Source organism: Crassostrea angulata, chromosome 7 (assembly GCF_025612915.1).
Source record: "Crassostrea angulata isolate pt1a10 chromosome 7, ASM2561291v2, whole genome shotgun sequence".
Classification (NCBI taxonomy): Eukaryota; Metazoa; Mollusca; class Bivalvia; order Ostreida; family Ostreidae; genus Magallana; species Magallana angulata.
In genome coordinates, this window is record NC_069117.1 from 11,511,685 (window position 1) to 11,526,564 (window position 14,880).

At 35.1% G+C, this 14,880-nt stretch overlaps 1 protein-coding gene across 3 annotated transcripts in view; it reads right to left on the bottom strand.

Annotated features, from left to right (window-relative positions):
- Positions 1–2,169: 2,169 nt before the first annotated feature.
- Positions 2,170–14,880, bottom strand: part of LOC128192142 (transient receptor potential cation channel subfamily M member 2-like) — a 32,384-nt gene continuing 19,673 nt past the window's right edge. For all 3 annotated transcript variants that reach the window (XM_052864622.1, XM_052864623.1, XM_052864624.1), the window contains 14 exons: positions 14,700–14,874; positions 14,533–14,589; positions 14,247–14,282; positions 14,010–14,130; positions 12,026–12,236; positions 8,395–8,537; positions 8,115–8,254; positions 7,755–7,873; positions 7,374–7,468; positions 6,491–6,703; positions 5,881–6,097; positions 5,469–5,588; positions 4,907–5,194; positions 2,170–3,830 (listed from right to left, as the gene is read on the bottom strand). In XM_052864622.1, the coding sequence (XP_052720582.1) occupies positions 3,726–3,830; positions 4,907–5,194; positions 5,469–5,588; positions 5,881–6,097; positions 6,491–6,703; positions 7,374–7,468; positions 7,755–7,873; positions 8,115–8,254; positions 8,395–8,537; positions 12,026–12,236; positions 14,010–14,130; positions 14,247–14,282; positions 14,533–14,589; positions 14,700–14,874 (2,040 nt within the window). In that variant the 3' untranslated portion in view covers positions 2,170–3,725. The remainder of the gene's footprint in view (positions 3,831–4,906; positions 5,195–5,468; positions 5,589–5,880; positions 6,098–6,490; positions 6,704–7,373; positions 7,469–7,754; positions 7,874–8,114; positions 8,255–8,394; positions 8,538–12,025; positions 12,237–14,009; positions 14,131–14,246; positions 14,283–14,532; positions 14,590–14,699; positions 14,875–14,880) is intronic.

The following is a 14,880-nucleotide window of genomic DNA, read 5'->3' on the forward strand; positions in this document are numbered from 1 at the left end:
GCCATGTCCGAACATGTTTGTTTATTCGTTTGCAAAGCAGGGCTATTCAAGCTTTTTTGTGCACGGTTTGTCTTGTGTATTAAGGCATACAGTTGTATTGGTTTGCTTCCCAGCGAACCATTGATTGGGCTCCTAGCGTTTAGTGAAAGAAATCCTCGTCAATATTTTCCTATAGTAACTTAAATGTACACCTAGGTCTGTGTAAATACTGATAAATCCGGCCTGGAAATAAACTGCTAAGAATCCATATCTATATGGGAGGTCGAATCATCCTTTGTGAGAAGCGGAAACTTTAGCAAACCTGTCGCCATTTGTTAAATAAGATTTCGCAATGCTTTGAAAAAAGCAATTGTTCGTTTTTAGAATTGGCGAAAAAAGACATAAAAATTGAAAATTTAAATCACATTTACAACATACTTTCCAGAAATCAGCGAAATAATGAACTTAGTAATTTTTGACACATTATAAGGATATGCAGTATTGTGTGTACAATGTCAGAAATTGCAAAGAAAAGTTATATATACGTGTACTAATATATATGTATACATGAAATCGCCTTATCGCAATTTTAAAGATCAATGAAAATATTTTTCTCCATCTTCAAAATCAGTTAAAACTAAAAAAAAATTCTCGGTTTGCAGTAAGTGAACGCTTCAAGATATATAACAAACTATGATATATGAATTGATATGACGACCACATCAACGTCGTTAGCAAAGGGCATGAAGACGGAAGGGACTTGCAAATGACTGTGCCTTGACTTTTAACCTTTGACCTGGTTTAGGGTCAGTGAACACACTTTACTCAAGGTGACCTTCGGCATTTACTTCACATTTTGAAGTAGGCCTACACAAAATCACGTAATGCCAGTAGAACTGAGATTTCACTCTGATATGACCTTAACCTATGAGCTAAAACATGGTTAAAGGTCACTGTTCGCTGCACTTCTTTCGTGAAGAACAGTGTAAGCCAGACAGGGTTAATAGTCTGGTTTACGATAGGTATATCATAACAAGAATTTTACAGCTACTACACTGACGATTGAGAAGCTTGGGTCAAGACAAATGTATTTACCCATCAAAACGAAAAAATCTCTGTGAAGTATGGGCCAGAATAAGTCAAGGAGAGAAATAACCAGATCGTTGTAATCGTGTGAATCGTAAAATTGTTGTGACTGATTTTACATATTTAATTTTCAATAGTCATTATTCGTTTTCATCGTATCGGACTCCCACTGCATCGTTACTAGGCGCAGCACGTCGCATTTAAACCCCGTCCCCTTACTCAAGATGATCTGGATCTACACGTACATGCATCTTGGAGGAGACAAACATTTAGACTGCGGTGCGTTCAGTTGCGATGTGTCGATATTGTCAGTCGGGTTGTATAAATACGTTGTCGGGGTCTTATCGTAGCTATAATCGTGATTCATCTAAAAGAATTGCCATCATTTTCACGCCCCATCGCAACGGCACATCGGTCGTGACGAAAATATCGTAACGTATATCTACGTATTTGCACGTACACACGCGTCCCAAATCGGGAACTCGTGTCGCGATGTTTGGATCAGATCGAGTCTAAATCGGGCATTTTAACTCGATAATCTTATCAGAATGGTTATTATCGTATCTAATCGGACAAGGAGATCGTGGCAGATCGTGTCACCTGAAATACGTCTATCGTGACCTTGCAAATTTCACAGGGAACATAGCATTAAATAGACCGAATCTTGGATTTATCCCCGTAATAGCTGAGAAAAAAATAATAACTTGAAACCAATTCCAAAACAACCGAAACATCAGTTTCTATCAAACCCAGAACGAAAACTATGTATCCAAGGTTAAAGATGGAGCAGTACACTGCTGGAATCTAAATTACGCAACACATGCTCACTCTTCAGTCTATATAAATTGATTTTAGGAAGTACATGTACATTTTTTATGAAAATGTTTGGGTATTGGAAGTTTTGTTTTCATAATGTTTGGTTGTTTACTCTAATTTGTGATGCTTTGACCATACCTGTGGCATTAGCTGAATAGCACCTTTAGATCAACCCTCTTTCCTCTAGAAGCTGTAGCATAAATGCAGCTGCAAACACACTCCTTAGTTTAGTTTAGACTAGCACCATGACCCATAGAACCCTAGCCCCACAAAACAGAAAAGTAAACAAACATTTACAAAAACAATTTATTGAAAATATAAGAAGCTGGTGTTATTCATTGATTAATGATAACAATATAAAGCCGTCGGTGCTGCATCCACAGTGTTCTGAAAGTTGGACTTTGTGGAATGTCGACAGAAGCTATATGTATCAAACCGATGTCTTAACAAGAAAAGTTGTCATAGCACCTGAACACATTAAAACCAAGAAAATGAGACAAGTTTGTTATACCCTGACAAAACAAAAGCAAAGAATCATAAAATTCTATCTAATGACTAACATTTTAAAAACATAACAACAATCTACTTATCTCCAAAGAATGAAATGGTAATAGTCAATAAACAATCTTCTACTTTTAATGTCGGGCAATACATTACACTAATTACTGTTGGGCTATAGTGTAATCCTGCACAATGGTTTTGATTATCATAAAAAGAAAAAAAAAGCAACAAAGCGGTTCCATAAATATTTTCTTACAATGATAGCACAGTTCCAAGCACACATTGCATTTCAAACTTCGATCATTATTGCATGTTTATCGGACAAATATTTCAAAGATATGTCGATTAAATATGTGTAAAAAAATGACGCAACTATGTGGACATTTGTTAACATTATTAGGTAGTGAATGCCATCATAAAATCATATTGCTACAAACTAAATCAGATCTCTCTTACAACATGTTTGTAAACATAAATACTCCATCAATATATCTTACAGATCCAAGGAAGGAAAAATCATCTAAACGACAAAAACAATATGTCTCCCCTTTGAAAGTGGAGACATAATTAGCATTAAAATGTACAGGTACATAATTTTGGAGATCATATTTTTAACAGCATGCAAAGTGACATGAATTAAAACAATTATAAATAAATCGTCTTATACCCCTGCCTACACTGTTGGGATTCGTGCAAGGAGACGTACCGTAAAACAACCCTATTAACCGATTCATCTATGTAACACGAACAGTAAAATTACACATTAGGTTGGCAATGTAAGCAAAATTAAGAAGTACTTGGAATAAAATGGATTACATGTATATAACACAATAACATATACCTGTAATTAATAAAAAATAAAATAAAAAAACCATGATAAGTACTTATTAAATATCAAGAAATGAATTGTATTATCTAGTCAATATTCTAAAATCAAAATGTCTTTAACTCTTATCCTAGTTCACTATTAGATGCTCTGAAATAAAACAAAATCAAGATAGCTTAAACACAAATCTCATTCTCAGGTCACTAAAAAATCTTTCTAAAACTGAAAGCAGCATTGTATATGTACGTTTTAAAAAAAAATTAAAACATTCATCGAGATTCCTCCTTCCATATAACAAAAAAATCAGTTCACTTAAACCTTAATTGGTGACCATTCTAATACTTTCCTCAAATAACACAGGTCATGTGATCAATGAGAACTAACTAGTATCACATGTTGCTGATGGACTGACCATTCTTGGACACAGAAAAGGTGGTATTACATTCATGATTTATCAAAATCCAACTACGCATACATTAATTCTCTGAATGGCCAATCAAACCCTAATTCCAGTGAATCAACAGTAGGCATCATGGATCTTGGCTGCCTCCTGTATGATTGCTCCATCGTTTCCAAACAGCTTAACATTTGGCAGCACTTCTTTCCAGGTCGTTCCATTTTCCTATAAGTAGACAAAACAAGAGGCCCATGGGGCAACATTGCTCACCCGAACAACAACAGCCTTTATGGAGTAATATATAAAATGTATAGACAATCTACTTTTTATCTATATATTTCTATGTAAAAATTTGTCCCCTATTGTGGCACAACCCTACCCACGGGGATCAATATTGGAACAAACTTGAATCTACCCTACCTGGGAATGCTTTTACAAATGTTACAGCTTTTCTTTCCAATTGGTTTTTGAGAAGATAATCTAAATTTTTCTCTAAATAATCTTCAGTAAAACTCGACCCTCCCTCCCATTGTCACCCCACTCTACCCCCTGGGGATCATGATTTGAACAAATTTGAATCTATACTACCTGAGGATGCTTCCACACAAGTTACAGCTTTCTGGCCAGTTAGTTATTTAGAAGAAGATTTTTTAAAGATACCCAAAAATTTTCAATAATTCTAAATTATCTCCCTTTGAAAGCAGGTGTGACCTTTCATTTTCATAAACTTGAACCCCCTTCACCTAAGGAAGCTTTGTGAAAAGTTTGGTTAAAATCTGCCCTTCTGGTTCTGGAGAAGAAGTGAAAAATGTAAAAATGACAGGCGGACAGACAGACCGACACCAGACAAAAAGTGATCAGATTAGCTCACTTGAGCTTTCAGCTGAGATGGGCTAAAAAACAAAAACCATTTGGTGACATTTATCTACAGTCTTGTTCAACCTTTGACCAAAAAATGAGTTGTCTGTCTTAATCATTTCTACAGTGGAATCCATATAAATCAAATTAAAATTTGGAGGCAATGCAATTCTCCATGTACGTGTAGCTTTGAATATTAAATTTTCAACAGCTAAAAATATGCAAATTTGTGTGGTTTTATTTTAGAACAAGTTGATTTTATCTGGTTTATCCCAGTAGTAATCATAAATCAGATGTCAAAAGCTGTTCCAGATCAAATACATTTTGAAATTAATGTTAAAAATAATCACTTGCATTGCTGCTCCTTTTGGAGTCTAATTTCTGGGTTTTTTTTTTATCCTGTTTTGATTTGGTTTTGATTTGATTTGTTGTAACATATTTACCTCTGACATCCTCAACTCAAAGTTATCTCCAATGTCATAGTGAAAGTTCCAAACTTCTGCCTCCATCCAGGCGTTGTCTGTATTACGGGGATCGTCCAGGTATCCTTTGTACAGCAAGGAGGCAGAAAAGCCCTGAGAGTCCGGTTCTGTCCTCAAACTGGTTCTTGAACTGGTGTGGGAACCAGAAACACCAGAGTGACTGGTCAGTATATGAGAAAATGATTGCTCTGGACTTGCCAAGGAAAGCGAGGTTTTTCCTACATTTTGTGTGGCAAACTGGGCAAAGAACTGAAATAAGCAAGCAAAGGATACAACATATCTAATTCTACTTTCCTCCAGATTATAACTGGACAGCTGGGATAAAGTAATAGACTAAGTAACATTTGAACTTTTGTCAAGGAAGTTGTCATATACAGGATGTTCTTTCATCAAAATGACATGTTCTACAGACCCAATATAATGATAGGCCTGATTGTGTAGCAAATATTAGACATAACACTATCCCATATATTTTTACAGAGAATAGTGAACCAGAGTTTCTAATGTCAGGTGTTTTTTTTACCTGGATCATATCTCCTTGGTCCAGGGTTGTTTTGGGTTCAGGTTCAGTCTCATCAAAGACATCTCTCAGGAAAGATTCACGCACAACACTGTACGGAGATGTTAAACCATGTAGAACTCCCTAGAACAAGAGTTCTTATGCTTATTACTTTTAACAACAAAATCTTCCAATTAACAACAACAAAATCCTCCATTTAACTACATCAAAATCCTCCATTTAACGACAACAAAATCCTCCATTTAACTACAACAAAATCCTCCATTTAACTACATCAAAATCCTCCATTTAACGACAACAAAATCCTCCATTTAACTACAACAAAATCCTCCATTTAACGACAACAAAATCCTCCATTTAACGACAACAAAATCCCTCGTCTTTCAGTAAGCAGGAGCACCAGCGTAGCACTCACCCCTGGTAGTTCATACACTGTCTCCAGGTTGTTACCCTCCCTCTGGGTGGCGATGAACTCAAGGACTCGCTTGCCCTCCACATACAGGTAGTCGCTTGGCTGGTTCTCCTGGTTGTATTTCCGCCTCCATCTTGTACACACAGCTTTGATCAAATGGTTTGGTCCCCAGCGCCATAACGTTCCTTTGCCTCGTATACCAGTACGCCCCATAGGATTTCTAAGACAAGGACAGGAAAATGAAAGTATTTAAATACAGTCTGATGTGCACAAAATTCTGCTCTTTTACTAATTTTGTCTTCTGAGACCAATAAATTTATCTTTTGTTTGTTTAGTCCGTTAAGTCAAGATATTCAAAATATCTATAATAATGCAAAAGTGATGGAAGTCTGTTCACAAAAATTAAGCCATGCTATTCAAAAATGCAATTCCAAAAATGAAAGGTCTGCAGTATTCACACTTCTTAATTTTCTGGTATCTTTAGATCCAACCCAAAATTAGTAACTAAATTTGGAATAACAATATTTTAATATGGTTAAAAATTGAAAAAGATACATATGGCATATTAATGCATCAAAAAATTTTGTGTCTTAAATATAAGATGGATTATTACAGTGGCAGTCCGTTGGGGTCAAGTCGGTAACGGCACGGCTGGTCATCCCTGGAAATCCAGGAGCGGCGGTCGATGACCTGTGTGCTCCCTTTGTGCTGGTGAAACACAGTCAGGATGGCGTTCCACTTCATGTGGGGAATGGGCGGTAAGACAGGTAACCCTATCAACTCCTCTTCCATCATCGCAGCTCGCTCCTCCTTCAGCTTCTTTAATCTTTGTGGTAGAAATCATCAATATATTAACATCACAGCACAACAATGAATTGGGTTTTATAATGAAATTTTGCAGTCTGCAGATACAGGATGTTACAATCAATTCTACAAATCATCTACCGATAGATATATGATGAAAGCTATTACAAAAACAAGATAAGGATTTAAGTTTGTTTGGATCATCTCATACAAACTAGAAATGTTAATTTCATTGATGTTCAACTACTTTCAAATTGAACTTTTAAATCAAACATATAGAAGTAACTATACCTCAAACTTTCAGTAAAAAAAAATATCTGTGAGCCAAAGCTCACTAGTGATACCCCGCTTTGGTGTGAATATACAAAATAAGCAAAGTCAACATTCAACATGAAGTTGACATCAAATAGTCATTATTTAATAGAAAGTTGACATCAAATTTGGTCAAAAATGTATCTCACCACATGGCATTTAAAACAAAGATTGTGTTCAAGTTTCAAGCATCTGTGATTAATAGACAGACAGACACACAAGGGTAAAACAGTATAACCCCATCTCCTTTGGAGCGGGGTACAAAAAAAATGTCAGCTTTTTCTAATAAGATGGATGCTTCTGGGGATTACGGAAATCATGACTTCCCTGTTATTATACATGTACATGTATCTAATATTGTATATATATATACAACATACTCTATAATATCCACATCAACATAATTCTTTTCCTCATCTGGGAACTTCTCGATGGGTAGGGTGTAAATCTTTGGATCATACACGTCATATAAAGTCTGAAAAAAAAAAGACCAATGTCAAATCTATGACACATATATGTGTTTTAAACACATAAATAAAATTATTTTACATTCAGTTAATCTGCCAATTTTATGATTGAGTCAAACTCCATTTTACTATAGTAGTAGATTGTGTTACACAAGCCACTGTCATTTCACACAACTTTCAGTATTTCAAAAATGGTTCATGAAATGTGCAGGAAAAGAAATCTAGATTAAAACTTTATGCTATTTTAAAACTTCATTCATACAAATACTGAACACAAAGCACAGAATTTCTAACCTCCCATGGGACGTATTTGTCGAAGACAGGGAACCTGGCGATGGAGGTACCAGGGTAGGGGGACTGACGGGCCGCCACGTGGATGATCTGTCCCTTCCTGTTGGCCATACCATGCACATCTACACAAATCAATGAGACAATTCTTGTACTACTAGATAAATACATTATCTTCTACAGTCACTCCGCTGATCAACATTGAACATTAAGTAAAACATTTTAACTTTGGCCATATCATATAAACAGAGCACTGTGATAACTCCTGTACAATTTACAAATATACGATCACTTCTTGCTTAAGACACCTTTATTGTACTGATCAACAGTATTGAAACATTGTTTACTCTTAGAACAATGGCTGACCTTGCTGTTCTAGCTTGTGGTAGATGTGTTCTAAATACATCCTGCTGGTCCCCTGGGTCCTCTCCAGCTCCACAATACGGTCACTCATTCTCTTCAGGTTTTTCTTTTGTAATCTCATGTCTTCCTGAAGGTTTACGATTCTGTAAAAATTGGTCAAATTAAAGTTGTATAATAGAGCAAAGCCCATATTGTACAAATAGGTAACTTGAAAACATCTTACAGTTAAGTATAAAAATAGTTAATATGACCATACTGTTATTAACTTCCATATGGTACCTACATTTCATTATGTAGTGCTGCTAATCTCTCCTTTTTCTCCTCAAATTCTTGAGTCCTCAGGTACTCTATGGAGCATTTCTTCCAGTAGTTGTAATCTTCTGACCGCCGGTTCTTCTTCACCCTGTGACTCATCTCTTCATCAGGCTGCCAAAAAAAAGATAAAGTCAAATTTGTCACTTTAATACCCATTCATACTTTTTTAAATGCTGTTTCGTTGTTAAATATTTTAGAAATTAAAGCAAAAAATATTCATTAAAGACTTGTTAAAATCTAAATTCTTACTCCTCCCCCCCACTTGTATTTGTCTATTGATTTATAAATTGATGACATATTTGTTATTATAAATACACGTTACTTTGCACAAAAAGGGGAGATAGCCAGATTTAACAAGATAAAGTTTAAACAATTCAAAATAGTAAAAATATTAATTTGAGAGTTTTCTGAGGAATCTTACATCCCTATATTTTTATGTCTTTTTTTGTGATCAGTTTCGGCTGGTCACAGTTGTGTCCATATGACTATCTGCACACAAATTGCGGTCGCACTTCTTTCTTTACTATGCAGTGACAGCTTTGTGCAAATTTTTATGAATTCTACGTATAATTCTTAAAAATCCCCATTATTTTAATGCATTTACTTTGAAATTAAAGCATTTATACATTACATAGTAATTCAAATCACTTTTTTCATTACATGTGCAAGAACTTTTATCGAAAGTACACTTTGCCTACTAAAGGTAAAGTTTATTCATTGCTTACTATTTTGGAAACAGTATGATATATCCTATTTATAAAGTTTGGTGCATGTAATGCTTTAGCATTACCTTAACATTAAACTGACCAATGACATCACAAGCCAATCATTCCTTCAAAAGGAATACTTGTTCCTCCTACTTTCCATACAAAAAATTCCCAGGTTTAAATAAGCCCACTTACTAGTTTCTTATACATGTATGTCAGCACAATAGCAATAGCAACTGTAGTAAGACTATCAAAAGTGAATTAAAGGGAAAAGACATGCCTCTATAAAACAAGTATCACAACACCAACGAATATCAAATCTTGTTACAGGTATTTTTTATTAAGAACCTTTAACAACAAGATGTGTTTGCTAAACTCCATGTCCCAGATGGTGACAAAGTCTTATATATGCAAAATTCACCCTTGACCTCTTAACAATGACCCTACTTAGTTACACTGACCAAGGTAAATCTGGTCGCATTGGAGCTCGTTTCAAAATACTGTCGATTTTCTCACTCGGAGAGAATCAATGTTTACCTCAGCAGCTCGATAGACTCAGTCCGCTGGTCACTTTGCCAGCATCAAACACATGCCCCAGCAACAATAACGCATGTGGTTGAAGCAGTGCAGTTGCATTAAAAATAGTGAAAAAGTGTACTGTAGGTTGAAAAACAAATATTTTTCTTATCTATACTGACATTTGAAATTATTCTTATGTTTGGAATGGCTTCAAATACATGTATATGGAGAGAGAGAGAGAGAGAGAGAGAGAGAGAGAGAGAGAGAGAGCTTGTTTAGCTTAGCTAGCTAAGTGAATTACAGCTTCAAAATATCAAGGTTTTGTGATTGTGTAACTTCATGCAGTTTGTGTGGAGTTCCACAATCACAAAACCTTGACATTGTGAAGATGAGTAAAGCAGGGCTTCATCAGATTTAAAAAGAGGTTCCTCGGTTGTATTTTCAGTATGCTGAATATTTGATGTTGTTATAGTTGCAGCCAATTGTGCCATTTAGAATACAATCGTTTAATATCGATATCTTTTTGGGTTGACCCCTGAACCCCTACACAGGTCAGTAAACTACCTACAGTCTTTGCCAGCTAATGAAAAATATTGACTAACTTTTGTTCAATCAGATCGTAATAGGTGTACCAGTAGTTAAGACATTCACCACTCGTGACTTGAATATGATAGAGGAAAGAGAGAATTGAAAAAGTCAATGTATTGGTACAATGCAAACATGTAAATACGGTGTGCAGGAAATCAATATATAAACAACATTTGTCAATAAATGCATGTATATATGCATGCATGTACCTACCGGTATGTGAATTAATACTGTAAAAGTGGTTATTTACGCTTGTGTTTTCTTGGGTTTCTATAGTGAAACAAATCGCTCAGGTATTTAAGAAGCGAAAACGTGATTTACCACTCTAAATACTAAATTTTGTGTTAGGGTATTTTACGCGGTTTTCATCTTACCATGTAACTAGTGTAAATTTCCCCAAAGCGTAAATTACCACGTTTACAGTACTAAACAGTCTTCCTTTAATTTCAACATGCAGAATAATTGTTATAATGGTGACATTTCTTTAGTGCCGGCAAAGCGACCCGGCCAGCTCTATTGCAGTCATACTGCATGGGCAGTTCTGTGGCATGTCTTTGATGCCGGCAAAGCAACGGGCGTCTGGATTTAGCGAGCTGCTGACAAAAACAAGACTGTAACAAAGTGGGAAAATCGACAGTATTTTAAAATCAGCTCTAAGGGAGACAAATACGTTTTCCATTTTTTTCTTTACACATGGGACATAAAGTAAAACATCATCTGTTCCAAAATAAAGCATTATATACATGACTGTATAACACAAAAAATTGAATGGGTACATGATTGTTTACTCCAACCAAGAAAATAGCATTCGAAAGGTGATATCTAACTCACAGTGACATAGTCTACAAAACAAGATAAAAGAAATGTTGGTGTTTAACAGCGAGTGTGTTTTCCAGCTAGAACAATCAAACAATGTCAACATTTACAAGTCTAGACCAAAAGTACATCAACCCTCCACTTACTGAAGTGCTTGCAGGTGAACACTAGACAGAAAAATAAATAGTGGATTAAAAAGATTAATTCTTATCTTATATAGATCTAGAAGAATGTGTTTTTGTTCATGAAGTAATATACTTTATCTGTATTTTATTGTAATCTGAATGTATATCATGATAATAAATATAAACAAAATTATGATGACGTCTTAAAATCTGTTCTTTTCTATAACCGGTACACATGTACTAGTTTTATGTTCTGAATTACATGCATTTAAATTTGACTCTTTTCAACAGAATGTGATTTCCATTAGTGTATAGTCAATTTAATCAATTTATTATCCAAGAAAGAAATTTTACCTAAGATTAAAAAAAACCTTTTCATTGAAATAAACAAAGTAAAACAAAAATTACATAAAAACTATTAAAAAAAAGAATCTGACAATATCCTTATCTATGATGCTGGGAATACTTCAGCAACTTTACATCTGTTGTCAATGTGATTAAGTAATGTAAGTGTCTAAGTATTACCAAGACTGTTGTCAAAGTTTGTCTAAATGCAGACCATTCATTCTCTCGAACAGCACTCTTTCACATGAAATACTGATTAGATCCAGGAATTAATAGATTTCGATTTGTTTCTCTCAAATTGAGCCTCCTTTGGTGATGGTAGTTGAATCTGACATTTTGCCATCCCATCCAATAAAAAAAATCATCAGCCAATAGATTACACCATTGAATTACAAAGCCATATTTTATCAAATGATCTCCTGCTCATGAAACAAAGATTGACAACATGACTAAAGCTATAGATGCAGCTATACATTGACAGAGAGATAAGACCACAAACCTTAGCTTTCTTACTGCAACAGCAGAAGGTGCAGCAGTTTCTCTTGCATCCCTTCATCTTGTTGTAAATCTTCTTCAGAAGAATACAGATGTAGCTGATGATGATGAAGGGAGGAGGTAGATTCAGCCTCTCCTCGAAGTCGATGATGAGTGCATACCTCTGGAACTTCCAGATCTCGCTGGCCTCATTGTCCACCTTCGTGATGGTCAGTCTGGGGAGAGATGCAGGGAAGACTCGATACAGTGGCAATAACACATGTACTGTAGACTCATTACAATTTGTAGCTGCTTAAGTTTTTGTCCGCCTCACTCAACTCAAAAATTTACATACTAACTAAAGATAATCATGAAACACAATATTTATTGTTAAATTGTATTCAAAGTGAATCACAAAATAAAGTCCCCAAAAATCTGTGAATAATTGACAATTCCAGAATATTGGCTCCCAAAAATTTTAATGATTGTATGGTATTTCAAGAGACAATGACTGTTTCCTACACTGAGGAAAAAGCATATCCTTGAACAAATTACCAGTAATCAAATAATTTTATTAAACATCAAATCCTCCAACTTGAAGATTCTTCATTGCTGAAACAATACCGGTTCTATACATATCCAGGTAAATACATGTACCGGTATGACCGATGGTTTACATGTTTTATCATTCACTGAACTCTGGTTACAAGGAAATAGAAATTGTTACATGCAGTGACCATTGCTAGTAAAACATCAACATGGATAAAGTAACATGCTTGGGACTCCTCTGATTTTAGCATCCTTCATTTTGGGGTTGTGCTGATAACTAGTGCAAGGCTGTTACTGTAGATTCCTAATTAAATGCGAGGAATTATTATCCGCGTAAAATCGTGAAAATGCAACCATCACGGATTTTTAAATCACGCTTTTATTTTCCAGACAGTTTTGAACTATAGGAAGTCATAACAAAAAGTTGGTGCTCGCGGTTTTATATTCTCGCGATTTGATACAAAACAGCCAAATCGTGGAATTAAGTACTTGCGTAAAATAAGGAATTTACAGTAATTAATAGGATTAATTAACAAATGCTACTGAGGGGAAATAATTAGGGAATCAAGGTGAGTGGTAAGGTGGTTCCAACACCTGGTCACCTTTACCTTCTGTTCAAACACACACACACACACAAACTTCTGATGCAGGGAGACTACCACTCTGGAAATGAACACGTAGGTGCACAGTAAAAATCTACAGGTTTTGTAACCAAGGAATCCTACAACAAACTAAGGACAGTCAATGCAACAGAAAGTGGAGGATTGTTTGTCAAAAATGCAACAAAAAGTTTAGGTTTTTTTTTTGTGGACCCAAATCTTTTAAAAAATTTGACCTCCAAAAGAGAAAACTTAAAGAGCACAGTTCAGATTCAAAACCTCTATGTTCATTACTATACAACAGTGCATGCAGTGAAAATATATACATTTAGTATGCCGCTGATGCACAGCGCATATCTTCTTTTAGTAAAATGTGAACATGACTTGGGCTGGATTACATGTATGTATTGTGACTATCAAAGAATATAACTACACGATGTCCTTGTTCATTAATTTATCAAGAAACTAGCAAGGGCAAGTTATTTAACCAGCTAAATTGTTGCTGTATCTAAAAGTGCTTGTGACTATAAAAATTAAAACCAATGACTTGTGCTTATCATTGATAACAAAAACATTAACAAACAGGATTAACCAAGGTCTGTATTTCCCATCATTACTGTCTAATAAAAATACATGTACTCAACTCCAAAAGTCATTACTTCCTACATTTAATCAACTTTTGTTTTCTGGAACCATTTCAAACCAGAAACTGGTTTTCAAGATGATGCTTTTACATGTAAAAAAGACAATGGATAAGAATTTTTAAATCATTATTTCTGAACTTCTATTGAGTGATATCTCAATTAATCAATATGATATATCAGTAATGATAACATGAAACATGCATTTACATATACTTACGCAAACATGGCAAACAGCAGTGTGACGAGGACCAGTTTACAGATCAGCAGATACTGTATGGTGATGAGGTAACCGAACAGGCTGGAGTACGGACACTTCTGGATGGGCAGGATCACCGACTCTACAAACACACAGGGGTCATGACAAATTGGGAACAATATTTTTCCTAACCAGCCATTTGAAGTTAATTACATGTACACTTATCTTTATTTACTAATACATCAGAAATATTGGTACCTGGATTAGCATAGTGGGATCCTCTAAAGTTGACATCTGAAAAACATTCATTGTTACAAGTAGCCATTTACATGTGTTTTTTATAAGAAAAATTTAAGCTGAATCATGTCAAAAGCAAATCATTTTTCAGTATATTTTCAATAAAAATCTAAATCAAAATACCACAAATAGAAAATTGAAAAAGTTCATTTTTCAAGTTTAAATAACAAAATTAATGTTCAACCCTGAATGATTCTTGTTAAAGATATGCAGAAATGCTGATTCCAGTATACGATTAAACAATTACCTGCTGTACAAAAACCTATCGACACATTATTGTAGTGACCTGAACAGCTCGTGTCTCCTGAAGAAAAAAATACAATTCAAACATACATATTGAATTTAACAAAATGTTAATTAGAAAAAAGTCAAATTAAATATGGATGAAAGATAATAGAGGAAATCTGCTTTTACCATCAAGATCTGCAATCTGGGTGAGAAACATAGCGAAGAGTGGGCGTGTCAGGACCCTTTTCACAAGATCTATCCCCAGAGGGTAGTTAGGGTACAGTATGGCCTGGATAGTCACTCCTCCGGATATCATGAACACCAAAAACATCCGAATGAAGTCCACGAAATCGTACTTAATCTAGAG